Source organism: Mustela nivalis, assembly GCF_964662115.1.
Source record: "Mustela nivalis genome assembly, chromosome: 9".
NCBI classification, from domain to species: Eukaryota; Metazoa; Chordata; class Mammalia; order Carnivora; family Mustelidae; genus Mustela; species Mustela nivalis.
In genome coordinates this window covers 63277411-63303000 of record NC_139028.1, presented here as the reverse complement: position 1 = coordinate 63303000, position 25590 = coordinate 63277411, and the positions used below count along the sequence as shown (strand labels likewise).

General features: G+C 48.3%; 2 protein-coding genes across 5 annotated transcripts in view; one reads left to right on the top strand and one right to left on the bottom strand.

The window, feature by feature from the left end:
* FAM168A (family with sequence similarity 168 member A) overlaps positions 1 to 14681 on the bottom strand; it is a 231489-nt gene extending 216808 nt beyond the window's left edge. Inside the window, exon 1 of the mRNA XM_082749784.1 lies at positions 14362 to 14681. The gene's annotated coding sequence lies outside the window, so the exon portion shown is untranslated. The remainder of the gene's footprint in view (positions 1 to 14361) is intronic.
* PLEKHB1 (pleckstrin homology domain containing B1) lies at positions 10710 to 24106 on the top strand. 4 transcript variants are annotated; one of them, XM_082749777.1, is made up of 8 exons: positions 10710 to 10847; positions 12066 to 12141; positions 13252 to 13404; positions 13999 to 14101; positions 15144 to 15183; positions 17768 to 17872; positions 22092 to 22191; positions 22766 to 24106. In XM_082749777.1, exons 1-8 carry the CDS (start codon positions 10740 to 10742, stop codon positions 22900 to 22902), a joined length of 822 nt encoding a protein of 273 aa, XP_082605903.1. In that variant the 5' UTR covers positions 10710 to 10739; the 3' UTR covers positions 22903 to 24106. The 4 variants fall into 4 exon arrangements, with proteins under 4 accessions (XP_082605903.1, XP_082605904.1, XP_082605906.1 ...); XM_082749779.1 differs by having other exon boundaries at positions 10739 to 10837; XM_082749778.1 differs by lacking the exon at positions 17768 to 17872 and having other exon boundaries at positions 10711 to 10847.
* The last annotated feature ends 1484 nt before the right edge of the window (positions 24107 to 25590 follow it).

Genomic DNA, 25590 nt, shown 5'->3' with positions numbered 1-25590 from the left:
GGTCAGGCCCTCCTGCCGGCGTCACTCTGAATCTGATGGGCACACTGAGTTCTTTCCATTCCCTTCTCATGTTGTTATTGTCCTCAAAATACACACACACACACACACACACACACACACACACACACACACATTAGAGAAAGCACACATGTGAGTGGGGAGGGAGCGGCACAGGGAAAAAGAATTTTACGCAGGCTCTACAGTCAGTGTGGAGCCTAACATAGGGCATGATCTCATGACCCTGAGATTATGACCTGAGCCAAAATCAAGAGTCAGATGCTTAACCAACTGAGCCATCCAGGTGCCCTGTCAAAACACATAAATATTTTCCATACGGAGAGATGGAGTATGGAGCCCTAACTCCAGCCATGAGCTGTGGCAGAATAGTGACCTCTGTTCTGGTATATCACATGTGAGGGAATTGAGGCCTTGGTGTCTTTTTTTTGCAGGCAGAGCTCAGTTAGTACCCATTTTCATCAACTAAGAATGTTGTCATGATGTGACTTCACTGCTTCTGGGAGGTTTCCTGGCTAGAATGCAAAATTTTCCACTTCCTCCCTAGGGACCAGATATAAAGAGGGGATGTCATTTTCAGAACACCAGGATCCAGTGTCACCCTTTGCCTAGAACATTGGTATCTACTTACCCTACATTTACCTAACCAAAGGAGCCATTCAAATGACTTCTTCCTGAATAAAGTTCTCCTCCCAGGAGTCTTGCTGTCTTAACCCAAATGTATTGGATATTGTTCTCAGCAGCCCTTCCTCCCCTCCTATCCCTTCTTTTTTGGAAACAGAACCTACCCTAGATGGACACATGACAGAAACTGAGCCAATCAGAATCCTTCTCTGTGACTTTTTTCTTCCCGGAGCTGGCAGATAGAAAAGAATACAATAGACACACAGAGCCTGGGGTAAAGAACGAAAACATACTTTTTGCTTAAGCAAGAGTCAGCTTTCTGCATGTACAACCAGAAACTGCCTCAGATAAGCTGTTTATGAAAGTTCCTCCTGATCAGGCACTCATCTGTAAAGGGTCAGGATTTATGCCATTTTTATGACTAGAAGATAAGTATCTAAAATATCCACACTCCTCCTGCTAAAGCATAACTCTAAAATGTAATCTCAAAAATACATACTGTTGTCATCAAGTTTTCTTCCCATTTGGAAGTGGGATGGGCTGCCGAGGCAGGATGTGTATGTAAGGGGCCATGGGACAATAGATTGCAAGCCACAGTCAGGTCTTAAGAATATTCTGACAACATTCTGAATATTTTTGCACAGTCAGGTCTTAAGAATATTCTGACAACACCAGGACCATGAGTCCTAACCTCTGCACCCTACCCAACCAGTGTATTGGAAATTTCAATGGCAGGCCCAGATACAGACATGACCTGTAAATATCCAACAAGACTGACCAAGGAAGCTGGTGCAGCTGGGATACACATCACTGAGATCAGCCAAAGGGACAGATGTGGGAAATTCTGGAGTCCTTCAAAAAGCCCTCACTGAGGAGACATGGCTACAGATGATGAGTCTGAGTGAGTATGGGTCCTACCGGGCCTTCTGGACTCTCAACTGCCTCTCCTTTCCTTCATAACTGCATCCCCAGCAGGAACATAATACCTGATACAAAGAAGCATTTGGTAAAACTTGGTTAAACTAGTAAGTAAATCAGTAGTCCCCACTTAATTCCTAGATCAGCTGCATTTTTGAGAAGCAGCAAATAAGCCCAGGGCTGGATAGCCACATCCACAAAGAACATGAGAGAGCATACTCTTTTTGAAAAATTCAGTCATCCAAGTCTACTTCCTGATGGCGTGGGTTCAAGGGCCCAAGGAGTGTTGTGAGGGTGGAGCAATCAGAGGCTTCTACAGGCAGGGTTTGAGGTTTCCTTGATAGCACAATTCCTTAAAAATTCAGTAGACCTTTGGTCTAATTGGTTCTAGTCAGTTCCAGTGTGAGTTATCACAGCCAAAGACCTTATCTGGACATGGTTTTCAAGTCTGGAAATTCTGATATTTTCCTTATTGGCCATTCTCCCAACTGGATGATGGCTCTCTTTGGATCTGATACAATACACATTCTTCCTTGCCAACAAGCCCACTGCTTTTCTGAAGAGGGCACTTGTCTTAACTCCTCCTTAGGCTGCCACTTTGCAGTTAACCCTCTTAAGTGCTTTGGTGCAGAAGCAATGGGTTTCTGCAAAAACTCTATGAAACTCAAAATTAAAGGATTCTTGGTCTACCCAGATTATAGGTAATAGCAAAGTGTTCCTCCCTTAGTAAAGCTGTACAGAGTAGCTAACTCCAGTTTGAGCTTCTGTATTTCTTTCTCTCTACTAGGATTTTGCTAAAAGTAGCAAGAAGGAGCCAGAAAACATCCACATAATAAATTTCTCTTCCTCTCTACATTGCTATGCTGCATTGCTACCTCAAGTAGCCTATGATCTGCCTTTCAAGGTGAGGTAGCTAGTGCCTGAAACAGCCTGGATGAACCATCTCTTCCAGGATTCACAACCATGTACTACCCTCCCTTTAAATCTGGGCTGGTCCTGTGACTAACTTTAAAACCTTAAGAAGGTCTGGCAGCTTTCACATTTGCCTAATTGGGATTCAGCTACCAGGTAAAGAAGCCTAAGCTAAGTCACATGGAGAAAGAGGTGACAGTCCTTCCAGCCATACCACTCACACATGCGATGAAGCCATCCTTGATATTCCATCACCAGCCACCATGGACTCATTGAAGACCCCTGTGAGACCAGCAGAAGAACCACCCAGTTGGGAACGTCACAGTCAACCCACAGAATTAGAGAGGTATTAAAATGCTCATTGTTTTAACCATCAAGTTCAGGGATGGTTTGCCACACAGTAACAGGCAACTAACACACAATTTTTTTTTTTTTTTAAAGATTTTTTATTTATTTATTTTTTTAATTTATTTCTTTGACAGAGAGAAATCACAAGTAGATGGAGAGGCAGGCAGAGAGAGAGAGAGGGAAGCAGGCTCTCTGCTGAGCAGAGAGCCCGATGCGGGACTCGATCCCAGGACTCTGAGATCATGACCTGAGCCGAAGGCAGCGGCCTAACCCACTGAGCCACCCAGGCGCCCCAATTTTTTTTTTAAAGATTTTATTTATTTATTTGACAGACAGAGATCACAAGTAGGCAGAGAGGCAGGCAAAGAGAGAGGAGGAAGCAGGCTCCCCGCTGAGCAGAGAGCCCGATGTGGGGCTCGATCCCAGGACCCTGGGATCATGACCTGAGCCGAAGGCAGAGGCTTTAACCCACTGAGCCACCCAGGCGCCCCTAACACACAATTTTTTGATCAAAAGTTTTACTACTGTGTAACAAGAGTCACAAGCTTTCCAGTCTTCAAAGCCTGAGTCCTTGCCATCTGCAGCCCAATACACTCATTAATTAAGCACCTCAGTTTTGTCACTTGCAGTGCTCTATTTCTAGATGCCAAATACAGCATTAACTAGAATGAGATTTATCTGTGACAGAAAAATTAAAGTGATAGTGGCTTAAACTAAATATTAATTTCTCTCTCACATAAATTTATCCAGGAAATAAATAATCTAGAGCTGACTTGACCCTCCACTGTTTCAGGGACCCGGGTTTTTTTTCTCTTGTTCTACCATCCTCAACACAGGATGTTTCTCTCATGATCCAACACGGCTGCTCAAGCTTCAGCCATATGGCTCCCTTTCAACCAACAGAAGGTGAAAGGGATAAAGAAATGTATGTCTTTCCCTCAGGGACATTTCCTGAAGTTGCAGAGGACACTTCTGTCTATATCTCATTTGCCAGAACTTACTCACATGGCCACAATAAACTGGATGATATGCTGAGAGAGGTGATCTTAATTCCAAATGGCTATGTGTTCTAATGTAAATCAAGGGTTCTACTAAGGAAGAGAAGAAGAATGAATATTAGGGGTAAACGAGCAGTTTCTGCCACATATTGCTCTGATTACACTGGCTTTTTAGGCAATCCTGTTTTCTGGAGAGCACGTCTTCTCCCCTGTTCTTATTATTCATACTTCCTTTGTCAATTACAGAAGAAGGAGAGGGAGAAGGAGGAGAAAAAGAAGGAGGAGGAGGAGGAGGAGAAGGAGAAGGAAGAGGACTCAGAGTCAAGAAACACACCATTAACAATTCTGCATAGTTTAGTAGAATGAAAGCTCCTGTCAGTTTCACCCTGAGATAGAAGAAGATAAAAGTCCAGAAGTACCTGAGGCCCTGATACATCTAACTCCATGATTTGGTCCATTTTCTGCCTAACAGTAAACCAGCTAGGAAATTAAAAAAATCAATGTTCAGATCAAAATAAGCCACTCTCTTATATCATGAGAAAAATCTACAATCCATAAAAAGTCAAATCCATTCAAAGAAAGCAAATCTATAAAAGTACAAGTGGAAAAAGCAAAAGTAAATTTAAAACCATACAGGCAACAAAAGACTCAGGACCTTCATATAGAACTCCATGGCCCATATGAAGAGTCAGATCAAGTCTCTGGAGGAATGTTAGCTAAAGGTTACCTTGGAAAAGGAAACATGGGTAATAGGTTGGAATCAGGAGGTGGAGACAGTATTTATGACAAGAGGAGCCAGGAGGATATTGACTAATGTTGAAAAGTCTAGTGTGCATTGAAATACCCAAGATGGAGAGAGACATCAAGTCTACATCAACATTGCTAGAGAGGGAAACAGAAAAGCCAACATGACAGGTCATCTTAAAAGTCTTCAGGCAGGGCGCCTGGGTGGCTCAGTGGGTTAAAGCCTCTGCCTTCGGCTCAGGTCATGATCCCAGGGTCCTGGGATCAAGCCCTGCATCGGGCTCTCTGCTCAGCGGGGTACCTGCTTCCTCCTCTTTCTCTGCCTGCCTCTGTCTACTTGTGATCTCTATCTGTCAAATAAATAAATAAAACCTTAAAAAAAAAATTCTTCAGGCTGATGGGCACCTGGGTGGCTCAGTGGGTTGAGCATCCAACTCTTGATCTTGGCTTGGGTCATGATCTCAGGGTCATGGGATTGAACGTCGGGCTCAGCGGGAAGTCTGCTTGAGATTCTCTCCCTCTCCCTCTGCCTCCTCCCTCCTCTCTCTCTAAAATAAATAATTTTTTTAAAAGATTTTATTTATTTATTTGACAGACAGAGATCACAAGTAGGCAGAGAGGCAGGTGGGGGAGGGGAGGGAAGCAGGCTCCCCGCTGAGCAGAGAGCCAGATGCGGGGCTCGATCCCAGGATCCTGGGATCATGACCTGAGCCGAAGGCAGAGGCTTAACCCACTGAGCCACCCAGGCACCCCTAAAATAAATAAATTTTTAAAAAATTCTTCAGGTTGAGCAAATCTCTACTGAAAAAGTGTGGATCAAAATCTTCAGGGAAGAGGAAATGAAGTGCCTGAACTTGTCAAGAGAAAGAAATGGGGTCTCTTGAGGAATTATCAGTCCAGGAAGATCATTTTTTGGAGCAAGAGGAGGAAAGTCCTAGAGAAAATGACAAGATGAGCATGCAAATGAAGAGCTGAAGACCTTCAGGGTGCAAGACAAAAACCTTGAAGAAAAGCTAGAGAGCATCATTTATCCTTCTCAAAACTGAATTACTTCTCTTGAAATAAAAGGTCAAGATGATTGGACAAGAGCACAGGAGGCGCAAGGAAACCTTTTTATCTCAAGACAGGAGATTGCAAGCATGAGACACAAAACAGTGGAACCAGTAATTAAACTTGGGCTTCTAGATGATGATTCAAACAGAGCAGTTTTCAGGGAGCAGTTGTTCTGGGCATGGGGTGCTATGTCCTCTGAGATGGGAGGGTCTCAGGGCTCCTCCCATCAGAAAATCTGGTGTTTCCAGGAGATTCAAATGGAAGTTTAGGACAAGAAGACATGTACTTCCTCCCTGTATCAGTGAGAGTTCTGCAGAGAAACACAACCAGTTGGCTACTTATGCATATATAAAGATTTAGCTCTGGCTCACAATCTGTAAAGCCGGCCCATAGGCTGAAAACTCTCAGGCAGGGAGGGTTTAAACTATAATCCCTAGACTGACTATGCACAGCAGTCTTCTTCCTCAGGAAAATCTAGGTTTTGCTTTTAAGGCCCTTCAATTAATTGGATGATCTTCAAGGATAATCTCCTTTACTTAAAGTCAACTGATTATAGAGGTTAACCGCATCCACAAAATAGCACACAGCAACACCTAGATTAGCATTTGATTGAATAACTGGGTACTATAGCCTAGCCAGGTTGACACATAAAACTAACCCCTCTGCTCCAAGAAGACTGGATGAATGAGCGCCCCCACCCGTCCTGCCCCAGGTGGCTTCCCACCAAGAGGTAGTTGTGCTCCTTTATCCTCCTCTCTCATGGGCTGGGTTTTTCTCTGGACATTCCCATCCAGGAAATGGAAGTATGTCACCTTCTGGGTTCATTGAGCCTCCGCATAACACTTCTACTCAAATGAAACATGAAACATGAAGGACTTTACACCATTTCACTTAATTTTTCTTCAAAATTATTTTTGAATTATCTACAATATTCTTAGTTTAAAAAACTTTTTACTACCCAACAATAAAAAATAAATAATCCAATTAAAAATGAACAAAAGATTAGCATCAACAGGTCTTCAAAGAAGATGTACAAATGGCTAATAAGCACATGAAAAGATGCTCAGTATCATTGGCCATTAAGGAAATGCACGTCAAAAACCACAAGATAACACTTTTCCCCTAGTTAAAACAACTATAATAAAAAAAGATGGACAATAACAAGGTTGGTGAGGATGTAGAAAACTGGAACTCTCAGAGGCTACTGATGGGATTATAAAATGGTGCAACCGCTTTGGAAAATAGTTTGACAGTTCCACAAAATGTTAAACATAGAGTTACCATATGACCCAGCAATATCACACCCAAGAGAAATAACAACATATATCCACACAAAAATTCTCACAATATTCTTAGCAGCATTATTTATAATAGCTAAAAAAGAGGAAGCTACCCAAATGTCCATCAACTAATGGATATATAAAATGTGGTATATCTATACAATTGAATATTATTTGTCAATGAAAGGGAATGAAGTATTGATTTATGCTATAACAGGAACCCTGAAAACATCATGTTAAATGAAAGAAGCCCATTACAAAAGTCCACATATTACATGATTCCATTTATATGAAATGTCCAGAATAGGTAAATCCATAGAGACCAGGTAGATAGCAGCTCTTCCCAGAGGTGGGGGGAAAGGGGTTTGAGAGTGACTGCTAAAGGGTAAAGTTTCTCTTTGGGATGAGAAAATGTCCTGAAATTGGGTAGTGGTAATGGTTGCACAACTCTGAATATATTAGAACACTGAATTGTAGACTTTAAAAGACTGAGGCGTGCCTGGGTGGTACAGTCCATTAAGCATCCAACTCCTGGTTTTGGCTCAGGTCATGATCTCAGGGTCGTGGGATCAAATTTGTATTGGCTCATGCTCAGCACAGACTCTGCTTGAGTTTCTCTTTCTGCCCCTCCCGCTCATTCTTTTTCAAATAAATAAATAAATATTTTAAAATAAAATAAAATTTCATAATAAAATAAAATAAAAATTTAAAAATAAAATAAAAGACTGAATTTTATGGTATCCATGTCACTAAATTATTATTTGAAAACCTTTCACGTAACTGGTTTTTACTTCTGCTCAAATTGCACCTTATTACAAATTTCAGAATTTTTTTTTTAAGATTTTATTTATTTATTTGACAGAGATCACAAGTAGGCAGAGAGGCAGGCAGAGAGAGAGAGAGAGGAGGAAGCAGGCTCCCTGCTGAGCGGAGAGCCCAATGCAGGGCTCGATCCCAGGACCCTGAGATCATGACCCGAGCAGAATGCAGCGGCTTAACCCACTGAGCCACCCAGGCGCCCCAAATTTTGGAATTTTAAACTAGAGATAGCATGTTATTTTCATGATAGCATACTCTCTAGAAAATAGAAGTAGTAAATTTTAATTTGATGAGTCAGTCCACCTATTCTCTAAACAATATATTGTATGAGCTGTTCAGCCACTAGAGACATTGGAAATAGCAAAATACTTTTTTTTCCCCTCTGTCAATAGTTCTGTGCACTAGTTATGAGAGAAACCTGAAAGTTGCTTGTGAGCTTAATCTACATTTTAGTAGATTAAACAAACCACCTCTCAAAGCCAAGACTCTGGGAGCTAGGATTCCTGCTATGCTTACAGAGTCTCTCACCTGTCAGTTTACACTCTTTCCAATGGTCTACACAGCTTTGGAAGTTAAAAAAAACAATCTGCGGTAATTGTCACAGCTTTGGGGTCTACAAACTCCTAGGAATTATATGCAAAACGTGATATGTGTGTGCATTTTTTTTCCCTGTGTAGAGCCTATACCTATTATCAGCTTCTCAAAGACGGTTGGGGAACAATATTTCAGAGACACAAGCCAGATGGGGCTGCATTTGGATTCCGTAACAGGATCAGTGGTTTTAGTTTACCATGCACCATTCCCTTTTTTTGCCACAGCACCTGCTCTTTGGGGAGTGTTGAGGGGGGAGTCCTCCCTCTGAAATCCACAGTGCTGCTGGAGAATCTTCCCCTTTCATCTAGTTGCTAAATCCAATGTCATCTAGAAACTGCACTGTTCCCCCATTCTTCTAGGACACCAAATGGCTCTTCAGAGAGGAGCAAGGAGAGTTGGGGAGAGGGCTGGATTCCCCAGTCCCAGATTTCCTGAGGCTAGCTCCACTCCTCCCTGCCTCCCTTCCTTCCCTCCTTCTATCTTTCCACGCTTCCTCCTTCTCCTTCCCCTCTTTACTCTTCCTCCCTTCTTCCTTCCTTCATTCCTTCCTTCCTTTCTTCCTATCCTTTCTTCTCTTCCTTCCCCTCTTTACCGTCTTTCTGTCTTCCCTTCTTTACTCCCTCCCTTCCTCCCTTCCTTGCAGCTGGAGGCTCAGATTTTAGCCCGAAGGCAGGGGTGGGACCTTCCAGGCAGAGAAAGGCACAGGGTCAGAAACAGCGTGGTTTAGGAGAGGTGGTTCCTGGGGCTGCACAGAAACGGTGAGCTCAGCAGCTAATAGGATTGGCCACGGCGAATCCCCCAGCAAGGCACGCGCTGTACGAAAGGACGAAGCGCCAGGGTGATTCAAGGTCAGGATTACAGAAATTCCGAAGCGAGAAGGAAGCTTAAAGAGCCAGGCGGTGTAGCCAGGCTGGGATGATGGCACTGTCCTGCCTGGCAGGAGAAGGCAGATTTAGCCCCGCCCCGACCCAGGGAGCAGGACTGGCCCAGCCCCTCCACTCTGGGAATCTTAGACAAACGTAACCAAGACCACCTCTGAATCACGGATGATTTGTTATCCAGCGAACTGAATGACAGTCGGCGACTGAGATAAGTCGGGAAAGTTGGGGAGTGCCTGGAGAGAGAGGACGATTTTCTCTGGGACTATGTGCCTCCTCTTTGCCTCCCCCTTCCGGCTCCCACTTGGTAGCACCTTCCTGATCCCCTTATCTCTTAAGGCGCTCAGAGAAATGCCCCCCTGCAGGAGCCTTCTGGGAAATGCTACTCTGACTGGCCAGGAACCATGAGTCCCGCAGCCCCGGTAAGGAACAGCCCTCTGGGACAGGAAGAAGGGCCTAGGGTGGAGTGGGTGCCCCTCTCAAATAGGGTTTGGGTCCAAGAGCCCTTCAGGCCCCCCCACAGTCCCTGTTCTCTGAATGACGTCCTAGGTCTGCTCTTAGGTGGGTGCTTATGGGTTTGAGCTATTCAAGGAAGTGATCATGGAGGGGCAGACCCCTCCATGGTGGTAGACACAGAAACAGTCTTCTTTTCCCAGTTGGTCCTCCTGCAATCATTTTATGCCCTAGAAAGATATTTTGAACCCACAAATCAGACCACCTAACTCTTGAAACCCCTACCCCCAATCTCCAGCCACTATAAGAGCTGTAAGAGCTCATAAGAGCCAAGCAAGTCATGAGCCCATCATCCCAGGCTTCGTGTTACATCCTTGCAAACCCTACAGCTCCATCCCTTGCCACTCCCCATGCCCTCCCCATCCCTGCACTCTATTTTCCGAACACACTGAAGTACTGGACATGCTTTTGAACTTTCTGATCAGTGCTCATAGGATTCTCTTAGCTGTCCCCTGGGAAACTCCTACTCATCCCTCAAGGACCCTTTTTAGCCTCCTCGGGAGGCCTTCCCGAACCTCTTGGGCAAAGTGAGACTCCTCTCCCACGGTTAAATCATATCCTGTGTTTACATTTAGCCTCCCCCAACACCAGACTGGAAGCTGGGGAAGGAAGGAGGAAAGGCCTTGTCGGATGCTCCTTTGTGCCCCCAACTGGCGCCCAGTATAGGGCGTGGCACAAAATGAGTATTGAGAAAACATGGCAAAACTAGGAGCCTGGCTCCACCTCGCAACCTTACTTTTTTTAGAGAGCGAGCTCATGATTTTTAGGTAATGTATTTCATGATAAATGAGCGCACAGATATCTTGGCAAAATAAAATTACAGGTGCAGCTTCTCACCTGTGCTCCCGGTCAGCCCAGGGTTACCGCCCAGGAGAAGCCTTGTACAGCTCTAGGGCTGTACTACAAGTACAGCCTGCAGACTGCAAGTCCCAGAAGCCTCGCGGGCGCCCATCTCTCCCCGCCCATCCCCTCTTGGAGGTGGGGCGGGGCCAAAGGGCGGGGCCCAGGGCTAGCCTAGCCCAGGGCACAGCCTGGGGATTGAAATGCCCCAGGCGTTGTGGGGCACACAAAGCGCACGCGCAGCAGGTTGGGTAGCCTCAGCATCAAGTAGCGGCGGTTTTGGCAGCAGCATCCGCAAGAGGTGTGGACAGGTGGGTGCATTCAGGGGAGGCTGGAGAGGGAGTTTGCACCTGACCCTCTGTCTGACCAGTGTTAGGACTTGGAAAAGGGAGGGAGCCGCAGGAGAAGCATGGACAAAGTCAGGCCTTCCTGCTCAGGTGTGCCAGCCCTTACTACGCAGCAACAGGTGTGAGCAGGTGGGGGAGGGGTAGAGGCACCCGCTCGCAAGTACGTCGCCCTCAGAAACAGAGTGAACCTGGATTCCAGTCCAAGCTCCTTCACATACATGGACAAGTCATTTGCTGTCCCTCAGTTTGTCCACCTGTAAAACAGGAAAGATTCTGCCCATCTAATGGAGTTACAGTGGGGACAAAGTGAAGTGGTATAGTATGTGCAGCGATTTCTGAACTTTGCTGCACATTAGAATCCCCTGGGATCTTTAAAGACTCGCCTCCCAGCCCCAGACCTGATTTCGTTGTTATGGAGCATGACCTGGGTATTGAGAGTTTTAAAATCTCCTACAGGAGATTTTAAAATCTCCTACACCTGCTGGGCGTGAAGGCAGGTGCCCCTGCTTTCTAATCAGGGAGATCTGCATGAGTGATTGAACTTCTCCATACCTGTTTTCTGGTAATAACAGGGATTTTTGTGAGGCTTCAACAAGATAATAGATGCAAACATTGAGAAGCCTGCCTGGCACATAAGGCTCAGGCAATCAGAGCTGCTTTTGAACTATCATTTTACATACTTCATAAATGCCTCAGGTGAGGTGCAAGTGGGAGGGAGGCTTTTCTTATCATGAAAGTCCCTCATTCATTGCCATGATTTTAGTAGTATGTGCTGCCAGCATTTCAAAATTCTAGGGTTTCCAACAATGTAAGCGTTCCTCACCCCAGCCTCTACCTGCCTCATAGACATGCCTTCACAGATCTAGAAAAGGAAGCCAGGCAGAAGGGACATGGTCAAGGTTATGGAGCTGAGGTTGGAATCCAGGCTCCCTATTCCCACCCCCGCACAATGGGTGGCTGCTCTGCTGACCCCACAAGAACAGTGCTCTCATTATCCTGCTGGAGCAGAGAAGGAGAAGGAGACAAGCAGGCTTGCCCTTGTTTGTTTACGAACACTCCCTTAAAGGTTTCCTCGGTGGCTCCCCCAGGGAGGACCAGGGAGGACAGGGCTGGGGCTTCTCTCTGGGGAACTGCCCGGGGGGCTGCTAGTGAGGCCTGTGTGTCCTGTGGCTCCTCTCACAGGTCCCGCCTGACCCCACCCTGGAAAGTCCTTTTGAAGAAATGGCCCTGGTGAGGGGCGGCTGGCTGTGGAGACAGAGTGAGTGACCCTGGGCCAAATCCTTGTCTGTCTGTACCTTGTCCAGGGGCAGGAGGGGGCAGAAGTGTCTTGTTGGGAATGTCCCAGTGAACCATTCTCCCAAGAAACAAGACCCTCTTTCCCCCCTCTCCTGCTTTGTTCATACTCTTCCCGCTGCTTGGAATGTCCTTCCTATTTCTGACTGCTTGGTAAATGTCCCCTTCTGTGAGGAGCCTTCTCTGACTTTGCCTCTAACCCCTGCTCCAGCCTCTGCTGTAGCACCAACAGTGTAAGCTCCCCACACTGTTCCCAATGCTTCATACATACCTTCGTGATAGCATTAATCCCCCTATAATAGAACCGCCATTACCTGTGGGTCTTACCACTCCCCATACTGGCTCCAGACTGTAGGCTGCTTAAGAGCAGAGGCCGGGTTTGAGGCTCAGCATATCCATAGCACCCTAGCCCAGGGCTGGCCACAGAACAAGGCTTAGAATAAAATGAAAACACCTCTGTGTTTTGGAATCTGTAAAGCTCGAAGAAGCTCCCTATGTCTTTGCCCTTTCTGTTAAGATTTTCAGTTATAAAATGGCTGAAGGTAGGGCTCAGGCTTCCAGACCCACCTCTGGCCAGAATTGTGATCTGAACAAGAGCTACCCTGGGTTAGGAGCTCTCCAACGACCCACGACCATACTCACTTCATTCAGTTCAGCAAACACTGAGCCCAGGTCCTCCTGGGTGCTGGGTCCAGTATGGGGAGCTGTGAACCCCACCCCCAGTCTGGTAGCTACACAAAAGGCTGTCACACAAGTCGGAGATAAGAGATAAGATGGAGGCTCAGATAAGGAGAGGTCTTTGTCCTTGAAGAAACCTGGGGCTTGGCCTTGGAAGCCCCCAAGGAAGGAATCTGGTTATCATTTACCATTGAACACATTATGAGGTCTCTGTTATGTATTAGGCCCAATGAGAGGCATTGGGGGAGCAAGGCAGAAAGAGGCCCTGCCATCATTTCAGGAGGTAGATAGATAAGAAAGGGGGGGTCACAACAGTGGGGGTTGGGGTAAGGGGGGGTTCCTGCCCACCTGCAGGCTCTGCTATCAGCCGGCCTAGCAAATGTGGACCATCACACAGGCTCCATCCTCCGCCGCTGGAAGCGGAACTGGTTTGCCCTGTGGCTGGATGGGACCCTGGGCTACTACCGCGACGAGACTGCGCAGGATGAGGAGGACCGTGTGCTCATCCAGTTCAACATCCGCGATATAAAGATTGGCCAAGAGTGCCATGGTGAGAAGCCCTTTCCCCTCTGGCACTGTGACTCTGGCCACTGCCCTCCCACTGTGTCTGTCTGATAACACCTGCATCAGGCTCTTTGCCCCTGCAGAGGGCTTCCACAGACAATGCTTCTAGGCCTCTATCAACGCCAGCTTGTGTGGGTGCGAAATAAGAAATGAGTTCCTTATTGAGTTCCGGCCTTGTGCTGGGCCTGGGTCCTATACTGGGATCACAGAGGTGAGTCTGACACAGTTCCTGTCTTCCAGGTGCCAGGAACTAGATAAAGATGAAAAGGAATAAGGAGGACCAGAGAAGTTCAGTAACTGGCCCAGAGTCACACAGCAAATCTCCTCCACCAAGACTCAGGCCACAATTATAATCAGGTCACTGATAGATGTCTATAACAAGGGCTATAGGCAATGAGGAAAGGCTGAAAGGTTCTAAAGAGTAAAGCAGAATCCCAAAAGAAAGTGTGTGGGAACAAAGGAGGCTGGCAATGGCCTAGAATCAGAACCCAGAGGTCAATTCCTATTCTTGTTTCTATTTTACTGGGGAACCTGGGACCTGTGGTTTGTGGAATCCCCATACGCGTGTGTCTGCCTTTAGATGTGCAGCCCCCAGAGGGCCGGAGCCGAGATGGCCTGCTGACCGTGAACCTGCGGGAGGGCTCCCGTCTCCACTTGTGTGCAGAGACCAAGGATGATGCCATGTGAGTCCTCCTGGAAAGGATAGGGCAGAATGTTGGGGAATGTACCCAGATGCCTCCTCCTGCTGGGCTTTCTGATTCCCAAAGGGTAGGAAGTAGGGAGGGGACAAAGATTGTCAGCAGGGTGGAGGCTGGGCGCAGTGCATCTGAATGGCTCACCATGATTGGTAGTGTACCCAGGAAAGTCCTCACCCAGAATGCGATGGAACCCGCATACTTGCCTGAGGTGCGTGGTCCCCAATCATAGAGAGTCATGTATTTACCTGACAGATGCGCTCTCACTTGGGCTGATACAGAGGATAAGACAGCTAGCTCAGTGACATCCATAAAGGGTCCTCCTTCCCACTGTCTTCTGAAAAGGTTCCTTGGTGGGTGGCCTTCATCTGAGGCACAGACCCAGATCCGCCTAACTGAGGCAGCCCACTATTGTTCCGGGGACACCCCAATGTCAGGTTCAGGTCCACACTGCAGTATGGGGTGTGCCTGCTTCCTCACATTCTTTCCCTTCCTACCCTCTGGCTGAGGGTCAGTCGGCCTTTCCATTGTAGAAGAGAGAAAGAGATTGGGTGTGTGGCAGTGGGGGAAGCTGAGCTCCGGGCACACAAAGCACAGAGCCGCCTTGTCCACCCCAGCCAGGTGCCATGGCAACCAACAAAGGCCTGATTGTCTGGTGTCCACTGGGCCTTCACGGGCTCTGGGGTCAGAGTGTTGGAGAGCTGTGTTGGTAGATTTGGGGTGTGGAGGTGAGCTGCAGTGAGAGGCCCAGCCCAGTCGTGCCAGAATCTGAAGGCCCCTAGGAGACCACCCAAGCCCAGCCATCTATTGTCTAGACAGGAAAACTGGAAGAAGGGAAGGGTGTGGGCTAAGAATGAATTAGGAGACTCCAGCTCCAGTGAGAACTCTGTTTGTGTGCCTGGGGTGGGAGGGGTGTCACCTCTGTCCATCCAAGAGAGTCAAGAGGCTGATTGAGGAGGAAAGTAAGGGGCCTACATCTTGGGGCCTGACCTCTCACCTCCCTCCTCATGCTTTGGGGTTTGCTTTGCAGAGCATGGAAGACGGCACTGCTGGAGGCAAACTCCACCCCGGTGAGCAATCCCATTCTCTCCTTTCTCCTCACCACCCCTTCCTGCCATGGAATCAGGGGTGATTCAGACTTGGTCTCCGCCTGCCAGGAGCTCTCAGTTCCCCTAGATGCAAGCGAATAGGTTTGTGTGGACTCAGATGTGCTGAGTCCCGAGTGGAAAAGGACAGAAGACAGACAACTGGTGCTTGGAGGAAAGAGAGAAAGAAGGAGGTGGCTTGTCAGTTGCGCGAAAGGAACCGCCTTTTATTGAGCAGCTATTGTATGCCTAGCATGACACAGGTCCAGTTCTGGCTGCTCACTGCAGTCCTGTGAGGTGGGGATTCTTGTTCCCTCTCTGCAGATGATAAGATTGAGCTTCATTCATCCACACAACAAATATTTACTGAGCTCCTACTATGTGCCAGGCACTGAGCCAAAGGGCAGGGGTCAGAGGTGAACTAAGTTGGGAGGTGTAGGTCCTGCCTTCCTGGACTCAGCCTAGTGTGCAGCCGGATGGGAAGCAACTGGGCACATAGTTCATGATTCTGTTGCAGTCGTGGGAACTGCTCTGACAGGAGGTGCTGCATGCACTCCATGTGACCACCTTGGTGGCCTAATCCTGTTGGGAGTTCAGACAAAGCTAAAGCTGAAACCTGAAGGATGGACAGAAATCAACTGGCTGAAAGGGCTGCAGTGGAGTGAAGGGAAAAGCTTTCCAGGCAGAGGAACTGCATGTGCAAAGGCCCTGAAAAAGGTTATGACTTTAGCAAGTTTGAGAACAGAATGAAGGCTGGGGCAGCTGGAGGTTAGGGATGGAGAGCAGGGGAGAGAGCATGGCATGATGGGACGTGTTTCCGACATTGGTTTCTGCCAAGAACACCAGGGGGTCATTGAAAGCTTTTAAGCAGTGGGATGAGATGAACAGATCAGACCAGATTTGTATTTTCAAAAAGATAAGTCTGGCTGGTAGGAACAGATAGCAGAGGGTTAAGAGTAGACGCCAGGAGACTAGTTACTTCTAACCAGGCGGGGGCAGAGTTCTGGTGACTGGCTGGAGGTCTGGACTAAGCTGATAAGGATCCGACATATTTAGGAGGTAGAGTCAATGGAGCTTAGTGATGGATGAAGGTGTGGGTTTGAGGAGCCACCCAAAGCCCACAGCTCAAGGGTGCCCCAATTTGGCCCATCTGCCTGACTCCACATTCAGTGCCTGCTCCTTCTGTCTGTGGCACAGGGGCGCTTGATCTCATCTAGAGAGAAAGTCTGGGGAGAAGTAGCAGGGAAGACGTGATTGTGTTTAGAACCCTTCTTGGGCCTGCATCTGCTGAGGGCGGGGCATGATGCTCGGTGCCTGCCATTGTTTGTACCATTTAATCTCCCAACAGCCTTGGTAGCATAGGTACTTTGAGTCCCATTTTACAGATAGGGAAGGTGATCTTCAGAGAGGAAGTGACTTAGCATTAGCTTCACAGTTTTAAGTCAGTGGAAGAACCTGTACAGCACCTCGGCCAGTGAGCCGGGGAGGGAAGGACATCATCTGCAGAAAGAGCTGAGTGAGCAGAGGTGGACAAATGGGGTGTGCACACGTGTGTGTGTGTGTGTGCACACGTGTGCAAGGGGCCAGAGTCTGGCCTGGCTGAACCATAAGACATGGAGAAAAAGAAATGGGAGAGCTGACCTCTGAGGAGCAATGAAGGGTATTAAGCATGGAGGACTGTGGCCAGACTTCAGGGAGCAGACCCCAGCTTCTGGGTGTAGGTTGGATCAGAATCTGGGAGTGAGGAGGCAGGGGCAGCACTCAGCAGGGTGGAGGTCCCCCTGTTAGCTAACTTGGCTCTGAGCTCCAAATCCCCCCCCGATGCAGGCAAATCTGTCCCACCCGAAAGAGGCAGAAGGAGGTGAGGGCTGACCGTCTGTGCTCTGTGACTCTATGAAGCTGCCTTGTCCCTTCTCTGCCTGTGCACCTTCCCGCCACTCTGCTTCCCACAGCTCTCTGCTCTGACCCTCTCTCCACCTCTCACTACCCATGCTTCACACACACCCCTCTGGTCCCTGGGCTTGCTCGAGTAGAATGTGTTTGCGCTTCTGTCTCTGTACCAGAGGCTGCCTGGCTCCGATTGTCCATGCCTGCCCGTGGCTGCTCTCCATCCTGTTCTTATGGAGGAGTGACCTGCACTTTGTCCCTCCATGTCCTACAGATTTATACCCCCTCTGGATGGAGACTGTTCCAGGGAACACAGGGCCAGAGACCCAGCCAGGGGCAAGGCTGGAAGGCCAGTGTAGGGGGGAGGTGGGTGGGAAGGTAGATCAGACCTGTTCTGCCCTCCCTGGAGACTGGGAGCCTCAGCAGCCTAAAAGAGGCGAAGTTGAACTAATTCTGGAGACTCTACAGATCCTTCTCTGTGTATCTTTGGCAAAGTCACTGCCCTCTCTGAGACTCCCTCCATTACCATGGGCTGAAGAGGAAGAGAACAACTCTTCCCCATGACCAGCTAACAGAGGAGGCTGGTAGGGCCTGTTAAAAGCTCTGAGCTTCTCCAGATGTAGAGGGCCTCTGACAGCTCCCTCCCTCCCTCCCCCTTCTTGGGTTTCTGTGGCTTAAGCAGGCCCCAGCTGGAGCCACCGTTCCTCCCAGGAGCCGCCGAGTTTGCCCCAAGGTCAGGTGTGTGACCAGCTCGTGGAGCCCCTGTAAGGTTGAGAGGCGGATCTGGGTAAGTGCTGGCTCAGCTCTCCCTGCCTCCATTCTGGCCATGACGATGCGCCTCCAGAACTGGGCCCAGTTGCCTCCCTTCCCTGCTCACAAACATTCCATGGCTCCCTATCACCCACAGGATACCACCCATAGCCCTATTTTCAAGGCCCTCAGGATCTGGCCTGGGCGAGTCTCTTCTACCACATCTCCCTCCTCCCCTGTGCTCCAGGTGCTTTGCTGTTTCTTCTGTTCCCAGCTGTGCCAGACCCATTCCCTCCTCCCAGGCTTTGCATGTGCCATTCTCTCTGTGGAGAAAACTCTTAGTTTCCTTATTCACCTGACAAACTGATGCTTAGCCTCTAGGAGCCACTTCAAAGGCTGCCCCCTCCTCAGGGAGGACTTCCCAGACCTCCACTCACAGCCTGCTGCACTAAATGCTTAGTATTGTCTTCTTAGGCCTGGGTACAAGTCCCTGTATTTTGGTCTCTATTCTCCCACGAGACCTGGGACTTCCTCTAAGGTAAAGACCAGGTCTAATCAGCTTTGCCCCTAAGGTGTCTAGCACAGTGCTGGGTATCCAACAGGTACTCAATGAGTGCTCAGTGATCGGGACAGTTTTTTGACTCTCCTTATTCCTGGTGCATGGAGCTAGGGCAAAAGTGGGCCTCAGGCAGTGTTCACCAAATGAGCGAATGAGTGAATGATCAATGGGAGGAAGGAGGTGGGAAAACCCTCTGTAATGGCATCACTACCGCATATCATAATTTAGTCCATATTTGTCCCCCTTCCCCACCCCAGAATCTCTGGGAAGCAGTGAGTGGCGGGGGTGGATCCTCTCTCTGTCCCCAGTGTTCAGCAGGGCATGGGGTGGGTGCAGGGGAGGCCCCTCCTCTTACAGCCAACTATGAATTCCTTTCATGGCACAGTGGTGCTCAATGTGGCTCTGCCTTTGAATCAATTCAGGACTTACAAAAAAAAAAAAAAAAAAAATTCAAGCATTCAGATCCTACCTCTAGATGCTCTAATTCCATAGGTCTGAAGTAGGGCCTTGGAAATCTCTGGTTTAAAAAACTTCAGGTAATATTGATGTGCAGAACCACTGAACTGAAGTGCCAGGCCCACGCAGGTCCGGTTGCATAGACATGGCTCGGCTGGATTCTCATTGTGCCTTAGAATGGGCACTGTGGGCCAGACTGTTCCCATCTGCAGATGTGAAAACTGAGGCTCTGAAAGGCAATATAACTGGACCAGGTCACTTGATTCATCAGTGGCAGGACTAGGACTTCTATCCTAGCATTGAGTCCTCCCCATTGCCTGAATGAGGATATAAGTGTTTTAGGCGTCCCCGTGTTTAAAGCGGGGATGCCTAAAAATGGGATTTAAAAAGCTGTAAACCAAGTAAGAAGACCTTTTCTGAGGGAAAGGTTGTATTTGTATGTGGCCCCCTGATCGGCTGACCCTGTACTTGCAAAAGGGGCTGGGCTTTCAGGGAGGGAGAGGATCAGGGATTAAGGCCTTAGGTTCTATCCATGAGGTCTCCGGAGGATCCCCTGCCCTGTTGCCAGGCGACCCGCCTGAGTTTTCCTCTGGGCCTCTCAAGACCAGAGGGTAGAAACAGGTGCCGCAAGGGGTATGAGGTGGTGTTTCCACTCTCTCCAAGGCCCAACTGCTCCCTTGGCTCACTGTGCAGCTACTGGCAGGTGCAGGCTCTAGACCTCAAGTCCTCTACAAATAAAAGAGGGGATCTGGGTGGTTGGCTCTCTGTAGGCCCTTCTAGGCATGGAGCTCAGATTCTGGCCACCCTCTATTAGAAAGCCCAATTGGATCACTTTAGGGGAGAGCACAGAGAGGGAAGTCTTGAGACTGAGCATTGATTGTCTGAACCTCCTGCATTTCCCTGGGACTGGTCATTGTCCCTAACTTGAGGCTGGACTTAGAGCTGGGTGACTCGCTGTTATTTGACTCACTTGAGATTAATTCAATCCATTAGACACCTATCATGTTCAGAGACATGATTAGACCTTTCTTTATGGGGTTGGGGGGGTGTCTCCCAGTCTGATGGGAGACATACACACTCGCAGGGATACAAACAATGACACTGTAGAGTGATTGGTGCTGTCTAAGGGGAGTCTAAGGGCCCGATCAGAACCTGAGGTTCAGGGAGGGTGATACTTGGGTTCAGTCTGAAAGAGAGGTTAGACATGGAAATTTGAAATCACAGGTGTGCTTGGAGAACTCCCCTTTATAGCCAAACTTTTTTTTTTTTTTTTTAATTCATTCATTTGAGAGAGAGAGACCACAAGTGGGCAGTAGGCAGAGGGAGAGGGACAAGCAGATTCCCTGAAGTCAGATGCTTAACCGACTGAGACATCCATGTGCCCCCCATAGCCAAAACTTTTTTTTCTTTTTATATTTTATTTATTTATTTGACAGAGATCACAGGTAGGCAGAGAGGCAGGCAGAGAGAGAGAGGAAGGGAAGCAGACTGCCTGCTGAACAGATAGCCCAATGTGGGGCACGATCCCAGGACCCTGGGATCATGACCTGAGCTGAGGCTTTAACCCACTGAGCCACCCAGATGCCCCTACAGCTAAACTCTTGCAAGAGTTGTCATGACATGTTGATTCCATCCTCCACCTCTCAATCATTCTTCAACTCTCCATAGCCTAGATTCTTTTTTTTTTTTTTTAAAGATTTTATTTATTTATTTGACAGAGAGAGATCACAAGTAGGCAGAGAGGCAGGCAGAGAGAGAGGAAGGGAAGCAGGCTCCCTGCTGAGCAGAGAGCCTGATGCGGGACTCGATCCCAGGACCCTGAGATCATGACCTGAGCTGAAGGCAGCGGCTTAACCCACTGAGCCACCCAGGCGCCCTCCATAGCCTAGATTCTTATCCCAACCATGCCACTGTAAAATGTTTTTTTCAAGGTTACCCACAACTTCCAAGTTGCCAAAACCAATGGCCTAATCTCTTGGCATTGGCCAAAAAAGATGGATAGAAGAGCATATTTAGAAGTTAAAATCACGAGACCTGCCTGGTAGCTGTTGTGATGTGGAAGACAAGTGTGCCAACCTGATGTCTTGGTTTGAATGCATGGTGGTGGCATGTAGAGAAAAGCACTTATAGAAGAACAAGTTTGGGAGATGCAAAGGTGATGACATCACTTTGGGATTGGAATTTAAGACACCTAGACTTCTAAAGGGAGTTGGACCATTCAGGTGTGACACCCAGTTAGAGATATAATGTGGAAGTGGGGGCTAAGAAGACCAGGAGAGAAGGGGACCTACCCCCTCTCCAGATCTGCTCCCCTTGGGATAAATGAGGGGCTTGGATTCAGACCTTCCATTTAATTCAGCATATATTTATTGGTTCTTGCTATGTATTAGGCCCTGCATGTAACAGAAATTAATCAGAGTCCTTGCTTATAAGTAGCTCACATTTGGTGTGCAGGCAGGGAAGGCCAGGAGGAAAGATAGGGGGAAAAGGCACTAGCAGAGTCCATAGAGAACTCAGGAAGAAAGGATTTTTTTCTGAAACCAGAGGGCTTCCTGGAGTGGGTGGCTTTTGAGTTAGGCTTTGAGGGGTTGATAAAATACTAATGAAGGGACTGCATGCATATCTCCCTCCCAGAGATAGCAATGACCACTCTTTTCTGAGCCCCCATCCCCAGCTCTGTGGTAATGTGAAGATAATAGTGTCTGCAGTAAGGACTAGAGGAAGTAACACATGTGGACACCTCCCTCAGGGCCTGGTACATGATAGATGCTCGATGATACTTTACTTTACATCCCTACCCTTCCTTTCCTTTCCTTTCTCCCCAACCTTTTACTTCTGGGCCTGGGGCTTGGCCAGATGCCCCACCCCATGATGAGGAGAGTAGAGAAATCCACTGGATTTCTCCAAAAGGGCCATTGGAGAGCGCTAGCAAATAGTAGACTGTGTATGGAAGTTGGGAGCCATGGAGAATTTTTATTTATGGGAGTGCTAACTAGGAGGCCAGGGCAGGAAAATGGAATCACTGGGAGCTGGATGTAGGGGCTAAAATTTTAGAGGACAAGGATCATGGACCATGTGGAGGAGGCAGGGCCTTTTTCCATGAGCTTGCTGGTTCCTAGGGAACCATTTCTAAACTTGGGGAAGCGGTTTTGTGGGTCCAGAAGGACCTAAGCCGGGTGTGTTGGGGAAGACCAAACCGGGGACAGAGTTCCCAGGCAGTTAATCCAGTCGAGCTCCTCAGGTGCGTGTCTACAGCCCGTACCAGGACTACTATGAGGTGGTACACCCCAACGCGCATGAAGCCACATATATCCGCAGCTACTACGGACCGCCCTATGCAGGTAAGTACCCCGCCTGGTCCGCCCCCTCCCCCATTCCAGTGCCAAGCCCCACTCTTGTAGTGACCACGGATTTTCTCAGGCGGGACCCTCCACTGGGCCCTCCCCAACCGGAAATTCGAAATCTCGCGTGGGCCAGCGGCCCCCACACTCCATAGATCTGACCTTTCCTCTCAAGGCCGGCCCCTTTTCAAGGGCTGTGCTGCAGTACCCGTTTCTGAGCTCGTCCCGACCCCTGGTGGCTAAACGTGGGAACGACCGCCTCCCGCACGAAGGGCTGGCTGGTCAGTTGGGAAAGCCTACCGTCGAGTGTGTCAAGGATGTTCTTAAAGATCCCGGAGTTTTCTTGCTGTTGCACCCTAGACCCGCAGCCTCAGAATGTCCGTAGCAGATTTAAGGCTTGTAAGCCCTGGGGAAAGAGTGCAAGTCCTTTCCAAATCAAGGCCTCAGTTTCTCCAACTGAGTTGTAGGAGAGTGGGCTCAGCCCCTTGTCCTGGGTTGGGTGTTGAGTCTAGGGGAGGAGAGGGACAAAGATCTCTCTGCTCCTAAGTCCCAGCCCTCACGGCTCTCTCCACAGGCCCTGGCGTGACGCACGTGGTAGTGCGGGAGGATCCCTGCTACAGTGCTGGAGCTCCACTGGCCATGGGCATGCTTGCCGGGGCTGCCACAGGTGCAGCCCTCGGCTCGCTCATGTGGTCGCCCTGCTGGTTCTGACCCCTGGGACTCAGAGTGTGGACCCTGCGCATAGACCAACAAACCCCTGTTATTACTTAACCCCACCCATCGCTACTCTAAGCTCTGCCATACTTTGGCTCCTTCTTCTCCATTGGCCGCTTCTGGACTTGGATCATCCATCCCACTGCCCAACACTATACTGGAAGAAGCTATCATCCTAGGCACAAACATAGCTCAAAATCCTTGTATCTCCTGCCGACACCCCAGAATTTTGTTATAGACATATATGGACAGGTTTCCTGCAAATATACTAAGATATAGAAAACACAGCTCATGTGACTTCAAAGTCCCATGTACTGGAGACACTGGAGTCAGATTCTTTCCTCCAGCTGCTCCAGGGTTTGTAGGAAAAACAGAAGTAAATAAACACTTGACAAGGCAGACATCCATCCTTTGGCCCATGAAGGTAAAAGCAGACGAAGGTAGGCTAGGAGTAGGGTTGTTGGCAAGAGTGCAGAGCAGTAAATATCTTGGCATGTCCAAGGACTTAAAAGTTCATTTAGGCTGAGGTGAGGACTGGGATCAGATCATGATGGACCTCTAGGCTAAAGAGCTTGCTGGATAAAGGCGAGATGTAAGCTCTTTGAAGGGAAGTTTCAGGATTGTGCCTATCATGAATATATTGCCTGTTTTGCTAATATTGATACATACTCAAATCCAAAACACTCTCTGAAGTTAGCCCCATCCTTTCTACTATCAGCTTCCTGGGTCCCTTGTTCTTTCAGTGCTCAGAAAACATCTATTCCCTATGTTAGGCTGCCTGGGGCAGCAATCGAGCTGAAGCTGGGGTCTCCTTGCTGGGGGGCAGATGAGCTCTGTTTGGAACCTCCAGCCCTAGGATGGTGCCTCCATCAGGAAATGCATTCCTGGTCCCCAGGAACTTGGACCTGTCTCCATAGCTGTGGCTGTCAACCATCTCAGGCTTTGTCTTTTCCTTCACTCTGGGGGAGATGGCAGTATTCACCTATTGGGCCTGATCCACTGGGAAGCCTCACACGTGCCTTCCTGTCAGGTGGCCCAGCAGTCTCTCCATTTGGCTTGCTTCCAATTTCTTTTCCCATTCTGTACTAATAGAAGTGCTAACATTCCTGGCCAGTAGCCAGAGTAGCCTGCTAAAGTTCCCTTGTAAACAGGGGCTCCAATGGCCCTGAGGCAGAGACTAATAAAGATGTGATTGGCTCTAGTCCTGGCTCTGGCTTTTTTATCTATAAACCACATCCTGGCCCAGCCCTAGGGGCCTTGCTCCCCCTGGGACATCTCAGTGACTCAGCACCTACTAGTGCCTTCTTTGGTGTACTGGGAATAATGTGTAGATTCTGCGGGCAAGTAGAACTGGTGACAGCACATTAACTGAGCATTTTGGGGGCAACTCACTTAGCCTTTCTGAATCTTGCTTTTCTCACGCATAGATAAGGTGGTAGGTTGAACATGGCCATCCCCAAGGGCTCAAAGGGAGAGACTGTATCCAGGTCTCTGCCATCTGATCTGTTGGGTGATCCAGGTTTTGCCCTGTCTGCTGAGTCTGGTGGTGTAGAGGTCTTTTCCAGTAGGTTCCCATCCTTCTAGAGGTGAGCCAATGAGTTAGTCTCACAGAAAGCAGGTGTCTAGGGAAGGAAACACAACCATCTTGCATCAGGCCTTTTAAGGCTGCAAGTAACAGAAACCCCCTGCTCAAACTGATTTAAGCCAAAAAAGGGAAAGCACTGAGTTATATAACTGAGAAGTCCAGAAACTGTTTGATGCAGCAAGTAACAGAAACCCCCTGCTCAAACTGATTTAAGCCAAAAAAGGGAAAGCACTGAGTTATATAACTGAGAAGTCCAGAAACTGTTTGATGCAGGGATTCAAACAGTGTCCCTCAGACTTTGTTTTCATCTTTACAGCCATAGGGCTGCCTCATTCAAAGTTTCCAGTGACACTCAGCAGCTCTAGACTAATGCCCTTCTGGGGTCAAGTCTAGCCAAGAGAGAGCTCTTCTTCCTCCAACAGTATGAACAAAAGTCCTAGGACTGAAGGACCTTAGCCCAAATTGGGTCCTGTGGTCATCCATAAGCTATGGTGATCTGGAAAAGACAGCCTAAAACAACAAGGCTTAGAACAAGGGTGGAGTAATGTGCCAAAATAAGTTTGGGGCATCGTTGCCAAAAGTAGGATGAACAGATAAGAACTAAGTGGTAAAAGCATAGGGTGTCTACTCCAGCCATATCCCCAGAGACGCCAACTTAAAGGGAGACATTAACACCAATGATTCGATGAGGTAAGGTAAGTGAGGACCATGGCAGAGTGGGAGCTCTGAGGAGAGGTATCCAACTCTGCCAAGGAAATGGGAAAGCTCTGGGATAGGAAGTAGAAACTTAGGATGAGCCTTGAAGGATGAGTAGGAGTTTGCCAAGCAGGGAAGGGAGGGAGAGTTTTTCACACTGAAAGAACACATGGAAAAATGGCATGAGCAATGGCCTTAGAAGACATTGGGTCTTGAGAACACTGTGAAGTTGTCAGTCTGATGTCACAGATTGCATGGTGAGGATGGATGGTAGATGAGTCCCTATTAAAGAGAATCTCCCACAGCTCAGTTAAGGGCTCTTTGTTCCCCTATAGCCTCGGGGCTACCATTTATCATAATCTTGATGATGCCCTGGTTCTTTCCACCCACCCCACTGAACAGGG